Genomic DNA, 26,313 nt, shown 5'->3' on the forward strand with positions numbered 1-26,313 from the left:
TCAATTTTGTAAGTAAGTTTATTTGTACCATTTTTTTAGATTCCACATATAAGCGCTATCATATGATATTTGTTTTTCTCTGTCTGACTTATTCACTCAGTCTGACAATTTCTCATCCATCCATGTTGCTGCAAATGAAATTATTTCATTCTTTTTTTTGTGGCTGAGTAATATTGCATTGTATATATGTACCATATCCTTTTTATCCATTTCTCGGTCGATGGACATTTAGGTTGCTTCCATGTCCTGGCTATTGTAAATAGTGCTGCAGTGAACATTGGGGTGCTTGTATCTTTTCAAATAATGGTTTTCTCTGGGTATATGCCCAGGAGTGGGATTGCTGGGTCTTATGGTTAATTCTATTTTTCGTTTCTAAGGAACCTCCATACTGTTCTCCATAGTGGCTGTACCAATTTACATTCCCACCAACAGTGTAGGAGGGTTCCTTTTTCTCCATACCCTTTCCAGCATTTATTGTTCATAGATTTTTTGATGGTGGCCATTCTGACTGGTGTGAGGTGATACCTCATTGTAGTTTTGATTTGCATTTCTCTAATGATTAGCGATGTTGAACATCTTTTCAGTGCTTTTTGGCCATCTGAATGTCTTTGTGAGTTTCTGTTCTTGAAATGAATCTGAAATTTATTTGTAGTGTTTCATAAAGTTGTTAACAAAAGGCAAAATAGTTTCAGGAATAAGTTATTTTCAAGCAATGCACTTTTAATCAGGTGCTTAAAATGATTACCTTGGGGATTCTCCATAAACTCTTGTTTAAAAAAAATTCAGGGCTTCCCTGGTGGTGCAGTGGTTGAGAGTCCGCCTGCCGATGCAGGGGACGGGGATTCGGGCCCCGGTCCGGGAAGATCCCACATGCCACGGAGCGGCTGGGCCCGTGAGCCGTGGCCGCTGAGCCTGCGCGTCCGGAGCCTGTGCTCCGCAACGGGAGGGGCCACAACAGTGAGAGGCCCGCGTACCGCAAAAAAAAAAAAATATTCAGGACATCAGTTGGCAAATGGTGGATTTTTATGTGAACAGGTGTGTGATTTGGGGGAGTTACTTTTGGGTGCGTTAGCAGGGAGGAGAGTACAGGCAGGTCTTGCTCTCTTACAGCCCCTGAAGACTTTCACTCTTCCCGTCTTTGAACCCACGAGTAAGTCCCTCCAGTGCTGTCCCTGGTGCCCGGAGTATGACTCCCCCTTTGCCTGTTCCTTTGAGTCTTTTAACAGTTGTCTGTTTTAAACACAACTGAAGCACATGGAGGCAGGTGGGTCAGGAGACAGGTGTACTTTATCAGAGTGAATATACACCCATTTTGGGAACCGTTTAGCTGAAAGTCTGAATTGGTCCATTAATATTGATGTCATTTCTACAGAGTACCTTTGGTATTGTACCGCACAGCTCATTAATCACAGAAGCCATGCCGTCCTTCCCCAACATTTAAGATGTGTTTTCTTTTGTATAGCTAGTGGTGAGCTTTACTGTTACATCTTTTCTGTTGTCAGCTAAATTCTTGAAATTGAGGAACTGCTGAAAAATAACTTCGCTTATTCTTTCAGTTATCTAAAACTGTGACAAACTGTGGGCACGAGAAAGATAAACTATTAAATGTTGCTAATCACATTACTGACTTGTGAGGAAATTGATAGCTTCTGTTAGTTTATATAACTTTGCTATTAAATGAGCTACTGATATAATTTCATAGACACAATCTTTTAGGATGTGTCATTCAGACCCCTTAAAACAAAAACAAAAATGGACTCAAATTTGCTTATACTCTGCAAAGTGTTTGTACGTTGTCACTTGTTTCTCACAGCTACCTTTGTCATTTGTTTCTCACAGCTACCTTTGTTTCTCACATACTACCTTAGTAGTATGATCCCTGTTTTAAAAATTCAGAAATTGATACTTTTAAAAATCAGGTTATTGTCTTGCTGAGATAAAATATCCAGAAAGTGTACAGTGAGTGGAGTTAGGGCTCAAATCCAGATATCTTGGTTCCGAATCGTGGGCTCAAGTCATTATAACCTGCTCCCTTTCTGTTTGCAGTTTACAGTTTATAGACTCCTCTACCTACGTTTAAAAGATACATTTATGTGAATGGTTCTCAGAAGAGTGGTCCTGCAGCCTCTGGTGGTCCCTGATGCCTTTTCAGGGGCTTCTCAAGGTCTAAATTATTTTATATTTAGCCTTTTCCTCTCTCATTCTGAGTGTTTGGGGATTTTTTCCAAAGGCTACAAATTAAATGCAGAAGCATGTATGAGAATACAGCTGTCCTCTGTAAGCCACACATTAAAGAGATTTGCAGAAACATAAACAGTGCCATTCTTTTAACTAGATTTTTTTTTTTTTTTTTTGGTTTTGGAAAATACAGTAATTTTTAAACAAGATATGTTAATTTTACATGTATTGGGTTTATTGTTATTTTTAAGTGAATTAACAAGTACATATTTTTAAAGGCTCAGTTTTAATATTTAATACAGTACATATCTACAGATACAGTTCAATAAGTAAAAGTTCTTTGGAGTCCTCAGTGAGTTTTTAAGTGTAAAGGGATTTTGAGACCAAGAAGTATGAGAGTCACTGATTTACGTGATGCCTGTACCATTGAGGCAGCACCGCTGTTACTTTCCCTTTCCCAAATAGTGTGTGTATTTTCCTGCGTGATCTGTAATTATCTCACCTTTTGTGTTTTTATGCGACATTTGAAGAGTATTAAGCATCAAAAGGCCTTAACTAAGCAAGGGGTTAAAGAAATGTGGCAATCCCAAGAATTGAAGTAGGATTCTCAAAACAGTCAATAGAGACTAGTCAGTGACTTAGGAGGCCTCTCTAATACTGGGGGACTGAGCCCCTTGGAGAGTTAATTGAAGGGACAGACTGATACGGCTCTTTTGAACCTAGTGGAGGTGAAGGTGACAAATCTATGTTTGCTGATGGTTTAAATTTACAATAAAGACAATTTCTAGTTGCTACTCATGAACACACATTTGTAATCAACAGGTATCCAAATAATAGCATGTTGAAGCATATGGCATGATAAAGTTCAGTGAGTCTGGGTTTTAAGGATATTGTTGAATGACTGGAGATCCAGTCCAAGCGTTTCGCTGATTTCTGATTTCACAGATCTAACTGTTGTTCTTTCTGTTTTTATCTCCTTTACTCTGTCCCTCAAACTCTTGTGTTTTTTCCTTGTTTTAAAGTATTATATAATTTGAATTAAGGGATTATGTTTGAGGGAAAGAAATTGTATTATGGCAGTTTTATGCCAGATGGAAGGATAGAACTGATTCAGCAAACGTATGTGTGCGTAGACAGACATCAGGCATGTGAGTTAGATCAGCTTAGTGTATGGTGTTAGACACTAATTTTTTTTCAGACTTTCCCAGCCAGAAGTGAGTGATCTGGGGGTTCTGGCTGTTCCAGCTGCAAAGAGGGCCAAGGGAATCAGTATTTCAGGTTCACTTCCAATCCATTTTCCATAGCTGCCGAGTACTTGTTGAAAAGCTTGAAAGTATTGATTAACTTACCAAATTGAGACTAGCAGATCATTGTTAACCAGTAGTGCTGATGTTTCAGATGTAGGTTTAGGAAAATAGCTTCTTATCTCCCTTTACTTGGAGCATCTTCCATTTTTGAAATCTTTTTTAAAAAATTAGGTCAGTGAGGACCCCACAAGGGAGAAGAGGAAATCATTCATATTTTAACTGTCAGAAAACGTGATGGGAAGAAAAGGAGTACAGCAGAGCAGGTTTTAAGAAAAAAAATTTTAACCACGCATTGAAACACTTTGTTTTTCATGCTGCTTTATTTACTGACTTGGATAGATGAGGGATATTTGAAAAGTGAGTTTATTTAGAAGTGTTTAAAAGTAGCTGATTTTCTTATTTAGCATTGACTTAGGGGCTAGGAGCCCAGTTTGTGTGTCATTTAATAACTCCATGGTTTTATGATCATTTTATTGCTTAATTGACTCCTGGATTTCCAGTTTCCTCAGGTGATGGGATGGGGGTCTGAGTAGATGCTTATATGGCTTATTCTCTCCTAAGTGATTATAAAACAGCCCATATCTATATGAAGTGCTTTGCAGATGGGGAAGACCCCCAACTTTCACATGAATTGAGAGATGGGAATAATGCCTGTGGTAGGACAAGTTGGTCATGACTGGACTCATAGGAGAACGAACCAGTGAAGTAAATGGAAGCAGGTTATTAAATGGGAGGTCCAGGGAATTAGAGAAGTGATGAAAATTGGCAACTGAGAACGTTATTACAGTTTTAAAAAATAATTTCAAGCTGGTACAGCAAGTAGGACTGATTTATATTTAGGGTTAACAGAATATATTGGTTATTTATTGAGAATATGCTTATTGAGTCCATACTTATTATGTCCTCATTAATAAATACATTTTAAATGAATGAACGAATACACTCATTTGATTTAATGAGTCCTAGAATGACACACTAAACTGAAATCATGGAAGAATTTAGACTCATTTCAGAGTCATCCAATTAGCTTGGACTTGGAGGTTTTCTGACATTTGACAGGCTCCCCACCTTCCATACCATGAAGTGACAGCTTCTCTGTCTCCGTGTCACTGCAGTGGTTGCTCTCCTGCATGATTATTTTTAAAGACACGGAGCTTCACTCCTATGAACCTCAGGGCATACATTTAAAAGATGGTTTTCATAAAGTTCTTTAATATGTAGGAATTTGTTTATTTTTTTATTACATAGTTGGAGCATTCTAGTTTCTGAGACAAGTGATTAGGCTTCAGATCTATTAGCAATTTAGAGTATTGGCATTAATTCAGGTATTGTAGATTCAACAGGTTAATATCCTTTCTATTTTCCTTTTGCGTAATGCTTCTGTTTGCTTATCTGTTCTGCTCTTCAAACTGTATGTGTTTCTAGAGAAACAGTAATGATTTTTTTAAAGAGCAGTGCTATATGTGACAGTGAATGCTAAAACCAGGGTTTGACATAGTTTATTATTATATCAGTAGTTAGTGGAAGCTCTTGAAAGGTTAAAGGATGTATTTACGACCCACGCACCATTTTAACTACAGCAGTGGAAGTTTTAGAAATCATTCATGCTGCTAGCACCTTAGTAAATTTTCTCTTGTTTGTTGTTGTTTACCTTGATCACCACACAGTTACTCTTCCCCCCGCTTTCCTGTACCGTATTTTTGGGAAAGAAGTCACTGTGCAGCTCACACTTAAGTAGTGGGGAGTTATGCTTCCCTACCTTTAGGCAGAGTATCTGCATAAACGTTTCGGAATTCTGCATGGGAGATTTGTTGTCTCTTCTGCCTCATTTATTAGTTTATCCAATTATTTGTATCAGTATGGACTCATGGACATTTATTTTGTATTTTGGGCTATAATCCAATACTACTTTATTCTGTTGCTCAAATTGTTCCACCTTTTGCCATTGGGAGCTCTTTTGGTTGACTCCTGTGCCCCTTTGATATACCTCCAGCAGTGTGGGTTTGCTTTCCATTTTTGTTTTTTTGTGCACTTCCTTATTTTCTGGCACTGTGAGGTGCTCTAGGCTTATCTTGTATATTTCCTGCCCCAGCCCTGGAATCAGCCCTTTCTCCAGGCAGCCCTGGTTCTTTTTATTGCAGAATGATATTAGAAGCCCAGATTTGTGTGTTAAGTATGTTTGTTGCTCCTGGGTGGTTGTCTTTTTTAGGTCTTCTCATCTGACAAAGCAAAGAAATAAATGTGCATATACTAGCCCTTGTATGAGTATATCTATGGTATATGCATACCTATAAATATTTCCTTATGTAACCATCTGCGTCTATATTAAGCTAAGCATGAGTTCGTACTCATGTCTCCAGCTCTAATCCATTGCCGCATGGATCATTCTAGCCTCTTCCCCTTGCTTATCTGTAAATTTCCATTCCAGTAGTGAGACTCCTGGTTCCTACCATCTGCTGTCCGTTTACGTAGTTGTTCAGTTCCAGTATACATGTATATCAGTATCAGAATTGTTAACCTGTAGTTCTCATGGTAAACAACTTTATCAGGTAGAATACAATGCTTAAGTGCAGATTTCCTTTTGCCTTCACTCTTGTAGACCCCCGAAGTTTCTTAGGTCAGCACATTTCCCCTCCCCAGCCTCTTTCAGTAGAATTTTTTCATGTGTATACAGGTAGATTCTCTTGTCACCATCTGTACTCCTTCTTGGGATCCCTTATCCTCCTAATTTTCTTTCACTTTGCATATATTAAAGCTCACTCTTTGTGTTGTAAAATTCTATGAGTTTTGACAAGTACATAATGTTATGTATGCACTACTACAGTATTATACAGAACAGTTTCATCCTGTAAGTCCCTTGTGCTTCATATATTCATCCTCCCCCAAACCCCCAGATTCTTGGCAACCACTGATCTTTTTACTGTCTCGGTAGCTTTGCCTTTTATAGAATGTAATTGGAATCATACAGTCTCTGTAGCATTTTCACACTGATTTCATTCACTTAGCAATATGTATTTAAGGTTTCTCCATTTTGTGTGTGAGTTTGGCTTGGTAGCTTATGCCTCTACCAAAGTGTCTGTACCATTTTACATTTCCATCATCAGTGAATGAGAATTCCTGTTGTTCTGCAACCTTATCATCATTTGATATACAGGTTATTGGATTTCAGCCATTCTAATAGTTGTATATAGTACTCTCATTGGTTTTTATTTTTTTAATAAATTTATTTATGTATTTATTTTTGGCTGTGTTTGGTCTTGGTTGCCGCACGCGGGCTTTCTCCAGTTGCGGCGAGTGGGAGCTACTCTTCCTTGCCGTGCGTGGGCTGCTTATTGCAGCGGCTTCTCTTGTTGCAGAACAAGGCTCTAAGTGTGCGGGCTTCAATACTTGTGGCACGCGAGCTCAGCAGTTGCTGCTCGCGGGCTTAGTTGCTCCGCGGCATGTGGGGATCTTCCTGGACCAGGGCTCGAACCCGTGTCCCCTGCATTGACGGGGGCGGATTCTTAACCACTGCGCCACCAGGGAAGCCCTCTCATTGTTTTTTAAATTTCAGTTTCCTAACAACAAATGATGTTGTGCATCTTTTTTTATTTTTATTTTTGAGCATCTTACATGCTTATTTGCCATCTGTACATCTTCTTTGGTAAAGCGTCTCCTTAGATATTTTGGTTATTAATTGAGTTGTTGGTCTTCTCATTGTTGAAATTTAAGAGTGTATATTTTTGAATACCAGTTCCTTACGAGATATGTTTTGCAAGATTTTCTCCAGTCAGTGGCTTGACTTTTTATTCTCATAACAATGCATTTCACAGACTCGAGGTTTTTAATTTTAATGATGTCCAGCTTGTCAATTGTTTCTTTCATGGATTGTCCTTTTTGGTGTTGTATCTTAAAATTCATTGCCAAACCCCAGGTCACCTAGATCTTTGCCTGTTTATCACCTAGAAGTTTTATAGATTTGCATTTTACATAGTCTGTGATCCATTTTTAGTTAATTTTTTTGAAAGAGGTAAGGTCTGTGACTAGATATTGCTTTTTTTGTATTTGGATGTCCAGTTGTTACAGCACCGTTTGTTGTATAGACTGTCCTTTCTCTCTTGGATTATCTTTGCTTTTTTGTCAAAGGCCAGTTGACTATATTTATGTGGGTTTATTTCTGGGTTCTATTTTCTGTTCTGCTGTTTCATTTGTTCGTTCACCAATATCACACTGTCTCGATTATTGTAGCTTTATAGTAAGTCTGGATATCAAATGGTGTCAGTCCTTCCACTTTGCTCTTCTTCATATTCTGTTGGTATTCTGGCTCTTTTTCCTTTCCATATACACATTAGAATTAATTTGTCAGTATTCACAAAATAAGTTGCTGGGATTTTGATTGAGATTGAATTAAATCTGGAGACCTACTTGGGAAGAGTGAACATCTGAATCAAAATGAACATATAATGTTTTCCATTTGCTTACATTTTGATTCCATTTTTCATAGTTTAGTAGGTTTTTTTGGTGGAGGGATTCTATAAATATTTTCTTAGATTTATACTTAGGTGTATAATTTTTTTGGTGGTTTTGTAAATAGTATTGTGTTTTTAATTTCAAATTCCAGTCATTGCTAGTATATAGGGGAGCAATTGACTTGTATATCAACCTTGTACCCTATAACCTTCTTGTAATTGCTTATTAGTTTCAATTTTTGTTGTTGATTCTTTGGAATTCTCTACATGGCATGTCATGTCATTTGTCAACAAAGACAATTTTATTTTTTTCCTTCCCAATCTGTATGTATTACTTCCTTTTCAGTAACTAGGATTTCCAGTATGATACTGAATAGGAGTGATGAGAGAGGATATCATTGCCTTGTTCCCAATTTTAGGGGGCGATTATCCAGTTTCTTACCATTAAGTCTGATGTCAGTTGTAGATTTTTTTGTATATGTTCTTTATAAAGTTGATGAAGTTTCCCTCTATTCCTAGTTTGCTGAGAGCTTTTAGTCATGAATGGGTGTTGGATTTTGTCAAATGGGTTTTCTCTATCAGTTGATATGATCATACGATGTTTCTTTTAGCCTCTTTTCATGGTTAGATTACATTAATTGCTTTTCTTTTTTTAATTACTTCTAATGTTGAACCAGCCTTGCATACCTGGAGTTAATCCTACTTTGTCCTGGTGTATAATTCTTTTTATACATTGTTGAATTTGATTTGGTAGTATCTTGGTGAGGATTTTTGCATCTATGTTCATGAGAGATTGTTCTGTAGATTTCCTGTCTTGTAATGTCTTTTTCTGGTTTTAGTATTAGCAAACCTGCTTTTTTCATTTTCCTTTATTTCCTTCTAGCTTTTTTTCCCATACACACTCTCTGTGACTTTAAGTGTGTGAACATGATACACAAGTTTTGTTGTATTTGTTCACTTATGTTGTTCATCTCTAACATTCATTCAGTCTCTAGCAAAGCATTTTTTATGGTGCTTCATAATTTTCATTATAAGGTTTTCTTTTAATAACAGTTTCTTTTAAATTCATGTTGAACTTTAAAATGAGAAATATCATTCAACTAACTACAGAAAATGGTTATACTCTGAAATCTCTAGATTTCTTTAGCAAAAATTCATGGGATTTTCTTCTGTGGGATTATAGGTGTATTAAAATAATGATAAGGAAATAACTTTTACTTTCCTTTGATTAATACGGAGAAATGTCATAGCACTTGGTATAATACTTAACACAGGAACTCGACCTAGAAAAACTTATGAGCTCATGATGCCTTATGAGTGCAGGGGTGGCCCCAGATCAGGCCTGGCTGGCAGCGTAGGGATAGTTGTCCTGTTCGCACTCAACCCTTGCCTTTATGTTCTCCATCTTTCTCTCATTTACCATTTCTTTCCCAACTTTGGTGTGGAACAGAAGAATAGAGTTTAATAGTATTTACTTATCCTGTAGATTTTATATTTCCTACTGCAAATTTTAAAACAAGTTGAAAAAAATCTTAAGTTGGTTTTTCTCTATTCTTCTCTTCCTTCAGTGTTTCTACACCTAAAGAGTTTGGCAGGGTATGACTCTTCTGAGAGCTGGAAGATGATGGCAACAAAGAGGAAACTTTAGGGCTTACTAAGCTGAGTAAAATACAAGTAGAAGAGGTTAATTATTAAGAGTTTTAATATAAAGAGAAAAATGGCAAGCTGTTGATGTTTGTGTGTCCCCCTTTTCACAGGCAGAGACCCCCCCCAGTGGGCCAGACTGTGGTTATGGTTCCTTTCACCAGCAGTACTGGCTTGACGGAAAGATCATTGCTGTGGGGGTGATTGACATCCTTCCATACTGTGTCTCGTCTGTATATTTGTACTACGATCCCGATTATTCGTTTCTGTCTTTGGGTGTCTACTCTGCACTTCGGTAAGATTGCTTTTGACAATTGTAATGGTCACATACAACTTCAGATAATTCTTCATTTGATTATATTTTATTATAAACAGTAGAAATCCTAGTGGATAGTACATAATAATTTGTTGCTCTAGTAGTCTCTTATATATTGGTATTTAGAAATACCACTTTTAGAACTGAGGCCACAGTGTCTGATGGTAATTCCCTAGCTTTTTAAGGTATCCATCTGGTCTAATGTATGAGAAGTCACTGTGATGCTTTTGTTGTTTATGCATTTATTTAAGCTCCCCTGTCAGAGCCACATAATGGGTTTTTTGTTGTTGTTGTTGTTGTTTTCCGGTACGCGGGCCTCTTACTGTTGTGGCCTCTCCCATTGCGGAGCACAGGCTCCGGACGCGCAGGCTCGGCGGCCATGGCTCACGGGCCCAGCCGCTCCGCGGCATGTGGGATCCTCCCGGACTGGGGCGCGAACCCGTGTCCCCTGCATCAGCAGGCGGACTCTCAACCACTGCGCCACCAGGGAAGCCCTGATTTTTTTTTAAATCACTAGTTGATTAAAAAAAAATATGGTCCATAATTGATATTTTTGTGTCTTTCAGTGGCACACAATATTGATATTTTCAACATGACGTGTCTTATGCCAAGTTACCTAGCAAATTAAAAAATATACAATGTTTACGACTGATCCTTATCATCATCTTTTATTTTTCTTATGTATTTAATTACATTTTGTATAAACTGATTAAAAACATCCATGATTCTTTGTAGTATCTTTTAACTCTTTGTGAAATTAGAGCTGATAATTTAAGGCATTCACATTTTGTAACTTTAGAAGTGTGTATTTCAGAAAAGATACTTTTTCTTTGTATCAGAATCAGTCAGTACTTTGAAATTATTACCATGTTCTTCTTTTATTTATGTATCTCTCACTTTACAATGTGTAGGCAAGGATTTGTCTAGATTTCTCAGATAAATGTTAAGAATGATATTTATTCTTAGATAATAAATCCCAGCCTCTGTGTGAAATATTTCATTTCTCAATAAACAAAGAGATATAGAAATCCCACTGCATTTGAGATAGCAAATAATTCCCAACAAAATTTGTTCCCAGCTATCTGTTTGTTGCTTGGTATATCTCTTGAAAGTTCTGGAGCTGGAGGGCTTTAAGGAGGTAGTAGAGGAGCCTGAGAGCACGAAAGTTGGGGTCAGTGGAGAGTGAGGAGATGGCCACTGCATCTGTTTCCGTGCTCTTGAGAATCTGAATTGCTGAGTTTATAGAAGAGGAGAGGCAGCCAGGAGACTGACATTATGAAGCAAAATTGGGGAGAGTAGGTTACAAGTTGCCAGTTCCATTACTGATTTTAATGTATTTCAGTGAAGACTGTTAAGTTTTTCCTCCATTTCTTCAGTTTCTTAAGCAATCATACAATCAATAAAGAGTTTTTATATTTTAATCTGTAATCAAGATTACAGATGACTAGATGTTTATGTAGTCTAGTCTACAGATTTTAAAAGTGTTTGAATTGGGGTTTGTGAGCATGGAATTTATTTCCTTTTTTTTTTTTTTTTTAGCAAGATGAATTTTAGAAATGTAATTAATTTGCTTAACAGATGTTTATTTGAGCACAGTCTGTGTGTCCTGGAACTATTTGTAGATGTGAATAAGACAGGGTTTCCAGCTTTGTCAAAGCAGACAGTGAATTACAAAACTGACAGCACAATTTTAGAGACTCTGTTGTGCTGTGGCAAAAATGAAATTATGGTAGTAGGCATGAGGCCCTTTTTATATAGGGTGGTTAGGAAAGACCTCTCTGAAAAGCGAAGGAAGAAGAATAGGAGCCAGCTATGTAGAAATCTGAGGATAGACGTCCAGGTCAAAGGTAGCAAGTCCAAGTGCCCTGAGGTGGTTGGAATGAAGAGGAGGAAGGCCTTATGGGCTAGGAAATGGGGTCGGAGGGTAGGCTCTAGGCAGTGCTGTGCAAGGATGGCACCGAGGCAGTGGTGTTGATGAGGGGACAGATGGAGAAGGGCTTATAGGTAATGGTAAGGAGGTTGGATTTTGTCTAAGTGTGATACCAACCCAGTGTGAGGGTGAAGGGTTTGGAGAGGTTACCTCACCTGATTAATATTGTAAAAGACTACTTAGACTGCCCTGTGAGGTTATGGAGGGGCCAGAGTGGAAACTGGAAATCTATTTGGGAGGCTGTTAGAGTCATCCAGGGGAGGCCTAATGGTGGCTTGGACCAAAGTACCTGAGGTGGAGGTGGTGAGAAATGGTCAGATTCACGGTATATTTTTGAGATAGAGCCAACTGGACTTGTTGATGGGTTGGACACAGAGGTGAGAGGAAGAGAACAATTAAGTATGGATCATAGGCTTGGGGCCTGAACAGCTTGGTGGTGCAGTGGTGCTGCAGTTAACTGAGATGAGCGGGGCAGAGTAAAGGAGGGCCGGTGGGTATTGCAGTCCTCATCAGAGCTGGGTGGTCCTGCATTGCTGTATCATTGCATTCTTTGTCAATTTGAACCTTAAGAGTGAGTTAGTTCCGGGAATAATAGGATCTATTCTGTTTTAGCCTGATAATGTTCAGTCTGTTTGGATTTAGAAATACTTTTGTTGTAAAGATGAAGTTTTAGGGTAATGACCCTTCAATGCTTTAAATTTGCACTTGCAAAATACACAGACTGTTCCCTTAAAAAATAAATCTCTCCTTGGATTTCAAGCATCCATTGCTCCTAAAAACAAAGAAAAAGAAAAGGAAATTAAAACCTTCAAGAAACAAACATAAAAACAAAACAATTTTTCTCATACTTTAGAAATGTACTGAAGCTTTGCTCAAAGCTCTCGAACACAAGCGGTCATTCAGTTGGACAAGTGGGATGAAATTCTGTGCCCGGATTTATCCGGATACAAATTAAAACCACATCGAGCATAGGCATTGCTGACAGCTTCTTTTTTCAGTTAATCCTTGCCTGTGCCAACAAATAGAGAAAAAGCAGTGAGATTGCATGGTTTTTTCCCCCCTCTTTAGTTTTAGAGAAAATAAATATTAAACTAGCATCTGGACATAGAGAGTAATATGTCATATATAGTTGAAAGTGTTTGCATGTAAATGGTCATAGTAGTATTCTTCCTGAAATTCGTCGGTTTTTGAGCTTTCTAAAATTTGTTGTACTGTTTTTAACCTGATAAATCCAGTCTTTGAGAACTCGAGGTGATAATGAATAATAAGGAATAAGAAGAAGGAATTTCGTATCAAATAGATCTTTGTACTTTTATGCTCTTTGAATTTTAGATACACTGCTATGCCCAATAAAGAGTAAAACCAGGGCTTCCCTGGTGGCGCAGTGGTTGAGAGTCCGCCTGCCGACGCAGGGGACGCGGGTTCGCGCCGCGGTCCGGGAAGCTCCCACATGCCACGGAGCGGCTGGGCCCGTGAGCCATGGCCGCTGAGCCTGCGTGTCCAGAGCCTGTGCTCCACGATGGGAGAGGCCACAACAGTGAGAGGCCCACGTACCACAAAAAAAAAAAAAGGAAAGATTAAAACCAGAACTTCAGTGCATTTGCTAAAATAATATACTTTTTTTTGGTGTCTCTTTAGTAAAAGTCATCTTAAAGTGTTTTTAAAATTGTTTTTCTTTCAACACTTGGATTTTTTTTTTTTGATAGCTTAATGTCAGATTTTATCTGACATTAAATTGTACAGTACTTTGAATTTTGGAACTAAATTTAACTGTACCTTGATCTTTATTCTTTTGGCAGAGAAATTGCTTTTACTAGGCAGCTTCATGAGAAAACATCTCAACTCAGCTATTACTATATGGGTTTCTACATTCATTCATGTCCCAAGATGAAGTATAAGGTAAAGTTGATTTTCACACATGTTTGCTATAGATTCAAGTTATGAAAATTAGTGCTTTCGTAGTTTCTCATCACGTTAGTTTAACGTGCTTGTACATTTGTATGTAAATCATGAATTATTTTTAAATGTGTCTTAAACTTTTCATAGAATCTAGCTTCTTCATTGCCTAAAACAGTGCCTGACAAAATAGGCACTTAATATTTGTTTAATATAGGTTAATCTGTAGGAATTCACTGAATATATCCCAGCTATTCTAGAACTTCAGTAGGGCCCTGCTTACTTGGGGTCGTACAGTAGTGCCCATTAAGAAATCTGCCTTCTTGAGGTGCATCCTCAACCTCTCCCCCCCTCCATTCCTTCTCCCTCCATTCAGTTGTAGCTTTGTTTCCTTTGGACACAGTCACAGTCCAGAAAAACTGGAACTCGGTGTAAGTAGTAAGATATTTTCCATAGCACAATATTTGCAAATGTTTGTAAGGTTTTCATTATGGGCAAATGAATCTTTAATATGATTTTTGTCTCAGAGCACAGAATTTGGAGTTTTCAAAGAGTTTGAATGAGTTAATTAAGGCAATCTGTTTGCTGCCTCAGAAATGAAGCTTTCTGTAATGAGAACTACAGTCTCCACTGTTCTTACTTGGTAATTCATTGTATTGTCAGATTTAAGTATATTTCAGAATTTCCCTTTTAACGAAAGGTCTTATTACCATTTATGACTCTCTGTATTTTTATTTTATTGCATTTTTTATTATTGAAGTATAATTGACCTGCAACACTGTGTTGGTTTTGGGTGTACAATATGGTGATTCGACATTTCTGTACATACAAAATGATCACAGCGAGAAGTCTAGTAACTGTGTGTCACCATATAAAGCTATTACAATATTATTATTATTTTAATTTCCAGGCCTAATTTTATTTTATTTTTAAAAATTTTAATTTATTTTTATTTTTTATTTTTTTTGTCTGCCCCACGTGGCATGTGGGATCTTGGTTCCCCGACCAGGGATTGAACCTGCACCCCCTGCAGTGGAAGTGCAGACGGTTAACCACTGGACCACCGGGGAAGTCCCATAGTATTATTGACTATATTCCCAATGCTGTGCATTTCATCCCCATAACTCATTTATTTTGTAACTGGAAATTTATGCCTCTTAATCTCCCTTACCTATTTCACTCATTCCCCACCCATTCCCCTCTGGCACCACCAATTTGTTCTCTGCGTCTATGAGTCTGTTTTTTTTATTTTTTATATTTGTTCATTTGTTTTGTTTTTTAGATTCCACTTATAAATGAAATCATATGGTATTTGTCTTTCTGTATCTGACTTATTTCACTTATCATAATGCCCTCTAGATCCATCCATATTGTCACAAATGGCAAGATTTAATTCTTTTTTATGGCTGAGTAATATTCCTGTGTGTGTGTGTGTGTGTGTGTGTGTGTGTGCGCGTGCACACACATACACACCTGTCTTCTTTATCCATTCATCTATTGATGGGCACTTAGGTTGCTTTCATATCTTGGCTATTTGTACATAATGCTGCAGTGAACATAGGGGGTGCGTGTCTCTTTTTGAATTGGTGTTTTTCTTTGGGAAGATACTTAGAAGTGGAATTGCTAGATTGTATGGTGGTTCTATTTTCAGTTGTTTGAGGAACCTCCATAGTGTTTTCCATAGTGGCTATACCAGCTTACATTTCCACCAGTAGTGCATGAGGGTTTCCTCCCCTCTGCATTCTCCCCAACACTTGTTATTTGTTGTCTTTTTGATGATAGCCATTCTGACAGGTGTGAGGTGATATCTCCTTGTAATTTTGATTTGCATGTCCTCGATGATCAGTGATGTTGAGCAGCTTTTCATGTGCCTGTTAACCATCTGTATGTCTTCTTTGGAAAAATGTCTGTTCAGGTCCTCTGCCCATTTTTTAATTGGGTTATTTGTTTTTTTTTATGTTAAATTTTATGACTCTCTTTAATGAAACTCTTTGATGTTTTCCAAGTATTAGTAGCCCACTTGTAAAAGCTCTGGAAAGTATAGAGCAGTATAAAGGAACAGACTGCATACATCCTGCCTACCATAATAACAGCAACCAAATACCTTTGATCTCCTCAGAGCACTGCTTTAAGCTCTGAAGATGTGAAAAGATTTAAACATGAACCTTCTTCTTAAAACTTGTAATATAGGTGAAGACTGGGGGTATTTTACGTAAAATCAGGTCATTACAGTGGTCTAGTAAGTGGCCTAGGAGGCAGTGGGGTTTGCTGCATAGGGTGTGGAAGAGGAAAGGGTTTAATTAAAAGGGAAGAGAGGCCTCAAAAAAGAGTAGGTATGACAGGGAAGCACATTTCATGGAGAAGGAGCATTTAAATAAGAATGAATAGGTGACAGTGCCATGCATATTCATATAAAAAAGGAGGAGGAGGGCAGTCACCCTTCAATTAGTCGGTCTTCTTTGTAGCTGTAGCCGTGTTATGTGTTTTGTGGCCCTGTCTGCTCTTTACAAGGTACATAACAATGTAAATATAATAAATATTATTCATTATATATATAAAGTATATTAGTGGTGTTTCAAGGAATAACTTAGAAGCAAAATAAGATCATAAATAGGTAATTTTTTTTTTGAAGATGTTGGGGGGTAGGAGTTTATTAATTTATTTTTTAAAAATTTTTTGCTATGTTGGGTCTTTGTTTCTGCACGAGGGCTTTCTCTAGTTACGGCGAGCGGGGCCACTCTTCATCACGGTGCGCGGGCCTCTCACTATCGCAGCCTCTCTTGTTGCGGAGCACAAGCTCCAGACGCGCAGGCTCAGTAGTTGTGGCTCACGGGCCTAGTTGCTCCGTGGCATGTGGGATCCTCCCAGACCAGGGCTCGAACCCATGTCCCCTGCATTAGCAGGCAGATTCTCAACCACTGCGCCACCAGGGAAGCCCATAAATTGGTAATTTTAATTTGTGGTTCTGTGTAGTGCTGTTAGCATGGTAAGAGACCCAAATGTTGGGTTATTAGAAATAGTACCTAGTAATGTTTGCTGGCAGTTTCCAGTGTTTTAATATTCTTTGTAGGCTAAAGTTCTTCGTAAATACAGGCACACCTCAGAGATATTGTGGGTTTAGTTCCAGACCACCACAATAAAGTGAATATTGCAATAAAGCAAGTCACATGAATTTTTTGATTTCCCAGTACACATAAAAGTTATATTTACTCTGTACTGTAGTCTGTTAAGCGTGCAATAGCATTATGTCTAAAAATACAGTGTACATACCTTAATTTAAAAATATTATATTGCTAAAAAATTCTAACCATCATCTGAGCCTTCATCAAGTTGTAATCTTTTCACTGGTGGAAATAGCAAAATGTGACACAGAGACACAAAGTGAGCAAATTCTGTTGGAAAAACAGTGCTGATGGACTTGCTTTTGACTCGGGGTTGCCACGAACATTTGATTATAAAAAATGCAATATCTGCAAAAAGCAGTAAAGCAAAGTACAATAAAACAGGGTATGACTTTATTACTTAAAATGATATTTCTTACTTATTAAATAATTTTTAGTTACTCATACTAATGAGTAAAGAATATGAAGAATATTGGAAGTATTTTAGGAATAACTTACGTTTTCAGGGATCCCACTTTCTCATTTCCAAACCCTCCGAATTTAATATCTGTTGGGAATTTGGAAACACTACTAAAACCTGTAAAAGTAGGTTGCAGCCCACAGTGGAAAAGGTAGGTGGAGGGGAATACTCACTAACCATTTAAACAAAACTTTAAAAATTTCCCAGTATATTATATCATATTCACATTATATCTTCTTGGGAAAGACAATTCTGAAAATCTGTACTATATTTAGTGACTCTGTAAGTATTTGTGAGATAAGAATGATAAAATATTTGAATATTAATTTAATTATGTAAAGCCAGCATTTTCCTGGCATGGTGCTTTGAATACTTTTGGATCTTCAAGAACATGTTGTTCTTAATTTTTGTATTGTTAGTTTAAGAAAATTGTTCTCTTTGCATCATGATTGAAGATACGTCATTTTAGGTAACTGAAGAGTAAAGATTTTCATTTCAATTAAGGATATTTTATTATATTGTGAGCAAATGAGAACGCTCAGTTTGGGGGGAATAAAAAATACAGCTGCTTTTAAACATGGGAATTTTCAATTGGAAAATGTGCCGTTTGAAATTATAAGATGGATATTGGTCCAAGCGTGAATGTTTCTCATTTCAAGTTGAAGGGCTAGAGCTAGAGACCAATAAAAGATAGCTCACAGAAAGTGAATTGTACACTATTAAAATTTTTCTCATTTTCAAGATTGAATGGGTAAATTTAACACATAAGTACAATAATAGCTAAAATTATGTCTTCTTAGTGCATAACTAAGTGTTTCAAGCATTAGTAGTGATATATTTTTGCCATATTGTAAAATATACAATGGAAAAATCTACAAAAGTGTATTTTTATCTGATATTAAAGAAGGAAGGAATATATTTAAAAATAGGAATATTTTTAATAACTAAGAAGGAACAGTCTCTTAGGTACCTGGTATACACTAGACACTGGGAATACAGTTGTAAGCAGTATAGATATGGGCTCTGCCCTAATGGAGGTTACATCCGAGGGGGCACATAATTGTAATCCAGTGCATAAAGTGGCACCAAGTGACTGTACCTGTAACTAGGACAATGTTTCATTTGGATTTTCTGGTGTAGATTTAGACATATTAAGTTATAATCTTCACCATATAGTAAAGTTCTTTTAACATCTTTATTGGAGTATAATTGCTTTACAATGGTGTGTGTTAGTTTCTGCTTTATAACAAAGTGAGTCAGTTATACATATAATATGTTCCTATATCTCTTCCCTCTTGCGTCTCCCTTCCTCCCACCCTCCCTATCCCACTCCTCTAGGTGGTCACAGACCACCAAGCTGATCTCCCTGTGCTATGTGGCTGCTTCCCACTAGCTATCTGTTTTACGTTTGGTAGTGTATATATGTCCATGCCACTGTCTCACTTTGTCACAGCTTACCCTTCCCCCTCTCCATATCCTCAAGTCCATGCTCTAGTAGGTCTGTGTCTTTATTCCTGTCTTACCCCTAGGTTCATGACCTTTTTTTTTTTTCCTTAGGTTCCATATATATGTGTTAGCGTACAGTATTTGTTTTTCTCTTTCTGACTTCACTCTGTATGACAGACTCTAGGTCCATCCACCTCACTAAAAATATCTCAATTTCATTTCTTTTTATGGCTGAATAATATTCCATTGTATATATGTGCCACATCTTCTTTATCCATTCATCCGATGATGGATACTTAGGTTGCTTCCATGTCCGGCTATTGTAAATAGAGCTGCAGTGAACATTGTGGTACGTGACTCTTCATAATGATCAAAGGATCAATCCAAGAAGAAGATATAGCAATTGTGAATATTTATGCACCCAACATAGGAGCACCTCAGTACATAAGGCAAATGTTAACAGCCTTAGGGGAAATCGACAGTAACACAATTATAGTGGGAGACTTTAACACCCCACTTTCACCAATGGACAGATCATCCAAAATGAAAATAAATAAGGAAACACAGCTTTAAATGATACATTACACAAGATGGACTTAATTGATATTTATACGACATTCCATCCAGAAACAACAGAACACACTTTCTTCTCAAGTGCTCAAGGAACATTCTCCAGGATAGATCATATCTTGGGTCACAAATCTACCTTGGTAAACTTAAGAAAATTGAAATCGTATCAAGTATCTTTTCCGACCACAACGCTATGAGACTAGATATCAGTTACAGGAAAAAAAAAACTGTAAAAAAATACAAACAATACACTACTAAATAACCAAGAGATCACTGAAGAAATCAAAGAGGAAATAAAAAAATACCTAGAAACAAATGACAATGAAAACATGATGACCCAAAACCCATGGGATGCAGCAAAAGCAGTTCTAAGAGGGAAGTTTATAGCAATACAATCCTACCTCAAGAAACAAGAAATACCTCAAATAAACAACCTAGCCTTACACCTAAAGCAATTAGAGAAAGAAGAACCAAAAAACCCCAAAGTTAGCAGAAGAAAAGAAATCATAAACACCATATAATACATTTATAACGTAGAGCAAATTAAAGTAATTAACAGGTTTGAAATATACAAACTCTTTTATTGAGTAATGAACTGTCATGAAGACATGTTGAAATGAAGAGTCTATCTTTATGTGTAGGAAGGACCATCATTTGATAGATGATTCCCAGAGCGTTCCATCATCAATTCCTCTTACCCTGTACCCTGTTTGTGTGTGCTGCTCTGGTACATCCTGTTTCCCTCAGCGTGGATTGGACTGGCCTTGTGATTTGCACTGACTAATAGGATACTGTAAAAGTATGTCTGAGACTTCAGACAGGCCCAGGCCTTAAGAGGGCAGACAGCTTTTGCTTCCTTTGTCTTTGAAGCCAGTCATCATGTAAAAGGTTGACTACCCTGCTGGCATGAGAGGCCACTTGGGAGGCCTCAGGCCATCTTGGATGTTTCAGCCCCAGCCAGGCAACAAGCTGACTGCAGCTGTATGATTGAGCCTAAGGGAGACGGGCAGAAGAACCACCTAGCTGAGCTGTAGCCACAGCCCGCAGAATCATGAGGAACAGTTAAGTGTTGTTCTTCTAACCCTCTTAGTTTTGGGGTGGTTTGTTAACTCACCAACAGATGACTGAAACACATGCTGTAGGATGGAAATCACTAGATACAGTTGTAGATTTCCACGTAGATGGAAATCGTTGCTGTGTTGAGCTGTGCAGACTCATTTCCTGAATTGAGCTGAAGTGATCTGTGAAGTTGCCGACACCTCAGTGTGAGAGAGTTTTGGCAAAGTTACCTAATTTGCATGTGTGGTCATACCTAAAGATGTGCCCACTTGGCTTACAAGACTTCATCTTTATACAGCATTTTATTTAATACCCAGACTTGGGCCTACGAGGCTCTGTTAACATAATGACACATTTTGATGTTGCTTGTCTTGCTAACGTTGAGCACTGCAAGATGAAAATCACCACGTGGTCGTTTTCATCGTTTCCTCGATGGCATGTGTTGCAGTAGAGCCTCCCGGCGGTTTGCTAGGCGGTGGCAGTTGTATCCTTGTGCGTCATATTCCCCAGAATGCATTTCTACCGAATTATTTCGGTTTTACTGTTCTGTGTGTGTGTGTGTGTGTGTGTGTTTTAAATAAAGGTTAATTTATATAAACAGTACATAGTCAGCTGGGTTTTGTCTGTGGCCATAGTCTTAGATTAAAGCAAAGGGTAGTCACAGAGGAATTTAATGAGAGCTAGAAAACGGAGTCCTTATGGAAAGAAGTTGTCTTGATTTGTTGTGTTGTCATTGCTCACTCTAACTGTTCACCATGACTGTGACCATTTTAATGGGACTTGGTACTGTTTGGCATAAATCAGTACTGATTTGGGGACTCGGGAACTGGCTGCAATGAATGGAAATCATATTGTCAGCTTGGGAGAGTTTCTCCTTGGAGAAGCTCTCCTGCTGAAGCGGGAGCAGGTAGTATTGTTTTCCGGCTGCCGTCCTCAGTGGGTGCTTGTCCTCTTGGTCTGCTCCTCTCACAGTTCCAAGGTGGTTGCTGGCCTTCAGGCGTCACAAGCCGTCAGCAGTAGCTAGAATCGGAAAAGTATGATATTGTCTCCTGTGTCTCTTTTTAAAAAAATATTACTTTAAATTGTGATAAAATGTACACGACAAAATTTATCTTAACCATTTTTAAGTGCACAGTTCAGCAGTGTTAATTAAGTACATTCACGTTGCTGTGCAACCGTCAGCGACGTCCATCTCCAGAGCTTTCATCTTGCAAAACTGAAGCTCTGCTCCCGTTAAGCAATAGCTCCCCATTCGCCCCTCCCCCAGCCCCTGGCAGCCACCATTGTACTTTCTGTCTCTGAATTTGACTGCTCTAGGGACCTCATATAAGTGGAATGGTGCAGTGTCTTTCTGTTTGTGACGGGCTTATTTCACTTAGCATGATGTCCTCAAGGTCATCAGTGTAGTAGCAGGTGTCAGAATTTCGTTCCTTTTTAAGGCTGAGTAATACTTGGTTGTGTGTATATGCCACATTTTGTTTATGCATTCATCCATTGATGGACACTTGAGTTGCTTCCACCTTTTGGCTACTGTGGCTAATGCTTCTGTGACTATGGCTGTACAAATGTCTGCTCAAGGCTCTGCTCTCAGTTCTTTTGTGTATACGCCCAGAAGTAGAACTGCTGGATCATATGGTAATATTTGTGTAATTTTTTGAGGAACCACCATACTGTTTTTCATAACAGCTGTACCATTACATTCGCCAAATCTTGTTATTTTCTTTTTTGTTGTTCATTTGTTTTGACAGTAGCTGTCCTAATGTGTGTGAGGTGATTGCTGTCTTTTTTTTGAGATCAAGAAAAACCTTACCAGGAAGCCTCCTAGCCTACTTCACTCATTTCATTGTCAGAGTTGTGCCTCTTTTCCGTGCCTGAGTCCCTGGCTAGCAAGGGGAATGGAGTTAGGGCAGCTGTGATCGGGGACGGGGTGGAGGCGCTTCCTGGAGCACATGCCACTCACTGCAGAGGGCAAACACCTGGACAGGTCTGTTTTTTAAAATTCTGCTTAAAAACCAGTATTTTTAAAAACCGAACTGTTGGTTTACATTTATTTTATATATAGTTTCTATACACGTTATGTATCAATAGTTTGTATATTTATGTATCATTAGTATATATACATAAAAATTCAGCTGTGGCTTTAAGCGTATTTAGTTTTCTAAAGCGTTTTTAAAAATGAAGTTTCCTGTGCTTTCAAAACGTTTAACATTTGCATGTAAAGCTTAGTTTATGTCTCTATTTTGACACCTTCTCATACATTTCAAAACTGTTCCGTTTCCTTTCAAAGTGAAAGTTTGAGTATATAGAAATGGGGTTAGGAATAATTTTTAAAATTTCTTCTTCGTATTGTCTCTCAGACTGCTGCTGTAAGGCCATTCTGTGATCTGAAGGAGGTGTTTGACTGAGCTCTTTATCCAGACTTGTATGCAGGCCAAAGTAAACAGTGATCCAGGCAGTCTGCTTTGGTATCATGACATGGCCAGACATCAGATAGCTGAAACATCAGAAAGGGTTTAGAAATGTCAGAAAAGGAACAAAGGGCTAATTCATCTGTGATTAATCATTCTTAAACTCAATGCCTCAGCTTGATTGTGGTCAAACCGCCCCTCTGGAATTCTGCAGGAGTTTCCCTAAAAGAAGGTAGTTGGCATTACTGTTACAAAAGCACCTCTCCCCCCAAATTGGGGTTTACAGAGCTGCATCTGCAAAATCCTGTGCTACTGAAATGCCCGGGCTCCCGAGCTTTTCAAAGTTTCCTGACTAGACAAATTAGCCAATGTTATTTTACTACAGTCTTGCAACCCAGGGTGATGCTTTGGGGTACATGTGGTAGTGACTTTGCTACTGCTGGTTTCAAAGAAATACAGATAATCTCATCAGTTACCCACAGTACAGAACAAAACACTCGAGTTTTTGATTCAGCGTCTATTTTTCTTGATGTTAAAATAAGTGACCAGTGAATTAGACATGGTCAGTAGAAAAAATTACCACAGAATAATTGTAGTAAAGGGATATTTGATGCCTCATACAGGCAGAGTGGGAGGTAAAAGAGTAACGTGCTCATCACATATTCTTGTTCTTAAAATTGTCACGTGTGGAATTTTGCCACATCAGAGTCAAAAGTTGGTCATGTGTTCTAAGCTTCTCGTGACAGATGAGAAAATTAAAGCTCAATAGGGTTTTTGCCCAAAGTTTGCATTAACTCACATTTTAATTTTAGCAGCATGAAGGAGAGTTTGAAAAATTGAAATTCATGTAAATGGCATTGTTTATCAGATTTATGATGAGGTATATATAACTTTTTATTTTGGAGAAACCTAAAATACTTGCACATTAAGTAAAAGTAAATGTTTACTGGGGAATAAGAGCATATTTAAGCAATCCCTTATTTTTCCCATCCTTCTCCTCATGTATGTTTCCACAATGAAATGGAAGGCTTGGTATAGAACGTGATTCCTAACCTTTGAAAAACCTCAGTCATCTTTGGAGCTTTTGAAAAATACTCAGATCCAAGCTCTGCCCTGACCTACTGAAGATGGAAAGTTTGCTGTCCTCCTTTACACAGCCCCGTTCGCTGACTGCCAGGCATTGTTTTATGTACCTTTGAACTGCCCTTCCTCCCCGCCTGCGCCCGAGTCCCTCCCATCTGACAGGGGGCTCACTCATCCCTGCCGTGTACACGTCCAGACCTAGCGTGTGCGCCGCTCTTCAGTGCACCGTTCTCGGCGTCTCCCACTTCGGCCCCCGCACATTGCGCCCCCCGTACGGAAGCTGGAGCTGGCCTCTCCGGTTTTGTGAACTCTGGTCCTTTCTCAGTGCTCCGTCTGTAGCTCCCCTTGCACTCTGCTGCTGTAGCTGTGCTGATCACTCAGCGCTGATGGAAGGCCCGCTCTGTACGAAACATCACGCTAGGTGCCGGGGCAGGAGGAAGATGATCACACGTGGTCCCTGCTTGTCAGTTCCTTGAGCAACCGTGTCTTACCTGTCACTGTCCCCAGGGCCCGGCAAGTTCATTGGCAAATAGAAGGTGCTCGGTGAGTTCATTGATGCGCATGACATGTGGAAGGCAGGCATCCACCTTCGTGGTTAAAGCTGGAAGTGGAGGAAAGTAAGTGAAAACTGTTCAGGGGCCGGCTTTCTGTGCGGGCCGCTCTCATTGAGACCCCGGGCTCAGGGGAGACTTAAGCGTCCCATTGCAGTAGTGCGGTTTGATTTTCCGTGAACTCCCTCTGTGTAGATGTTTCTTTTTTTAAGTGCACTTCTTATCAAAGTGTGATGTATATACAGAAAAAGGTACCCTTCTTAAGCGTACAGCTTGACAGGTGGTCACAAGGTGACTGCACCTGTGCAGCCGGCACCCAGATGGAGAAGCAGAACGCTCCAGCCCTCACAGCCCTCTTTCACGCCGCCTTGATTGTCACCCCGCACCCACAGGCGTCCCTGAAGGACTAATCATGCCTGTTTCCACCCTTCAGAAAATGGAATCCGTGTATTTTATCTCGTGACTGACTTGTTTCACTCAGCAGTACATTCGTAAGATGTACCCACGTGCTTCTGTGTACATGGATGGTTCATTCTCACTGCCTGTCTGCCCATTCTCCTGCGGATGGACGGTTTCTAGGTTTTGGCTAGTATAAGTGCAACTGTGAGCATTTCGTTTGTGTCTTTTGGTGAACATACGTGTGCATTTCTGAGTCGTGTCGACCTAGGTGTGGAATTTCCAGATTACATGTTGTGGGAATATTCACGTTTACTTCATAGTGCCCAACATTTTTTTAAGTGATTATACTAATTTACACTCTGCCACTGGCAGCAGACCTCCTGCTAGGCGTCGGGCAAGGATGGTGCGGTGTGGGTTTAGTTTGCATTTTGCTGTTGACTCACGGCGTTGAGCGCCTTGTCATTTGTCTGTTGGCCAAGCGTAAAGCGTCTCTTCCGGGCTTTTGCCCATTTATCTCCTGGGCTGTCTGTGTCTGTTCTTTGTAGAAGTTCTCTATATATTCTGGGTAAAATTCTGTGTTGCATTAATATTTTATAAATATCTTCTTCCACTCACTGCTTACCTTTTCTTTCTCCTAACGATATCCTTTGATGAGCAGAAGTTTCTAATTTTCATGAAGTCCAGTTTATCTTTATTGCTTTTTGTGTCTTGTTCAAGGAAAATCTGCCTACCCTATGGCCATGGAAATGTTTTCTTATATTTCCTTCTCAGAATTTTATACTTTTACCTTTCACAATTCAGTAATCTATCTGAAATTGATTTTGGGGTATGGTTGAGCTAGAGGTTAAGACTGAATTTTTTTTCCCCAGCTGCATAATTACTTTCAGTTTCTTAAGGGTACTTCCCTGCATATACTAGTTTAATGAATAGGTCAATTAAATTATTTCTGTGTCATTATATTTGTGTTATGGCAACATGTCCCAGCTTCCCCTTTTTCAGACTTAACATTGATTCCATTAAATGAACAAATTCCTCACTTAACTTGAGAGTTACATCGGTCAGTCTGTTCTACTGGGAGTGCTTGATTTAAGTACTGAATGATGTGCAGATAAATCACTTGCTCTTGTACGTTTCTTCCAAATAACTTCAAAAAATAAAAGCTGTGGAGAACCTCTTGAATTTAAACAGGATGATATGTTTTGTGGCAATTCAGTTAAGAGAATGATTAAAACATAATGAAGAGCTCTTTATTAACAGTTGTAATATCAAACATTTAGCATTTGCTGATCACATCCCATTTTGTCATTTGCCTTTATTATTGTTTATGGTGTGTATATTTATGTAATCATACAGAAGTTTTAAAATTTTACGTAGCCCAAATTATTAATCCTTTTCCGCTATGGCTCCTGGCTTCTGTATCATGCTCTAAAAATTATATCTTCCCTTTATTCCTTTTCACCTTGCAAGATTCATCTCAGGTTTGCTTCCACTCTGAA

At 38.6% G+C, this 26,313-nt stretch overlaps 1 protein-coding gene across 38 annotated transcripts in view; it reads left to right on the forward strand.

The window, feature by feature from the left end:
* ATE1 (arginyltransferase 1) overlaps nucleotides 1-26,313 on the forward strand; it is a 162,740-nt gene that overhangs the window by 67,985 nt on the left and 68,442 nt on the right. For 30 of the 38 annotated variants that reach the window (XR_010838795.1, XR_010838797.1, XR_010838794.1 and 27 more), the window contains 2 exons: nucleotides 9,691-9,872; nucleotides 13,623-13,722. The exons of the other annotated variants lie outside the window; for them this stretch is intronic. Coding sequence is in view for 24 of the 30 variants with exons in the window: in XM_067024484.1 (XP_066880585.1) it covers nucleotides 9,691-9,872; nucleotides 13,623-13,722 (282 nt within the window). In the remaining 6 variants the exon portion in view is untranslated. The remainder of the gene's footprint in view (nucleotides 1-9,690; nucleotides 9,873-13,622; nucleotides 13,723-26,313) is intronic. 38 annotated transcript variants of the gene reach the window in all.

This window comes from Kogia breviceps, chromosome 2 (assembly GCF_026419965.1).
Source record: "Kogia breviceps isolate mKogBre1 chromosome 2, mKogBre1 haplotype 1, whole genome shotgun sequence".
NCBI lineage: Eukaryota > Metazoa > Chordata > Mammalia > Artiodactyla > Physeteridae > Kogia > Kogia breviceps.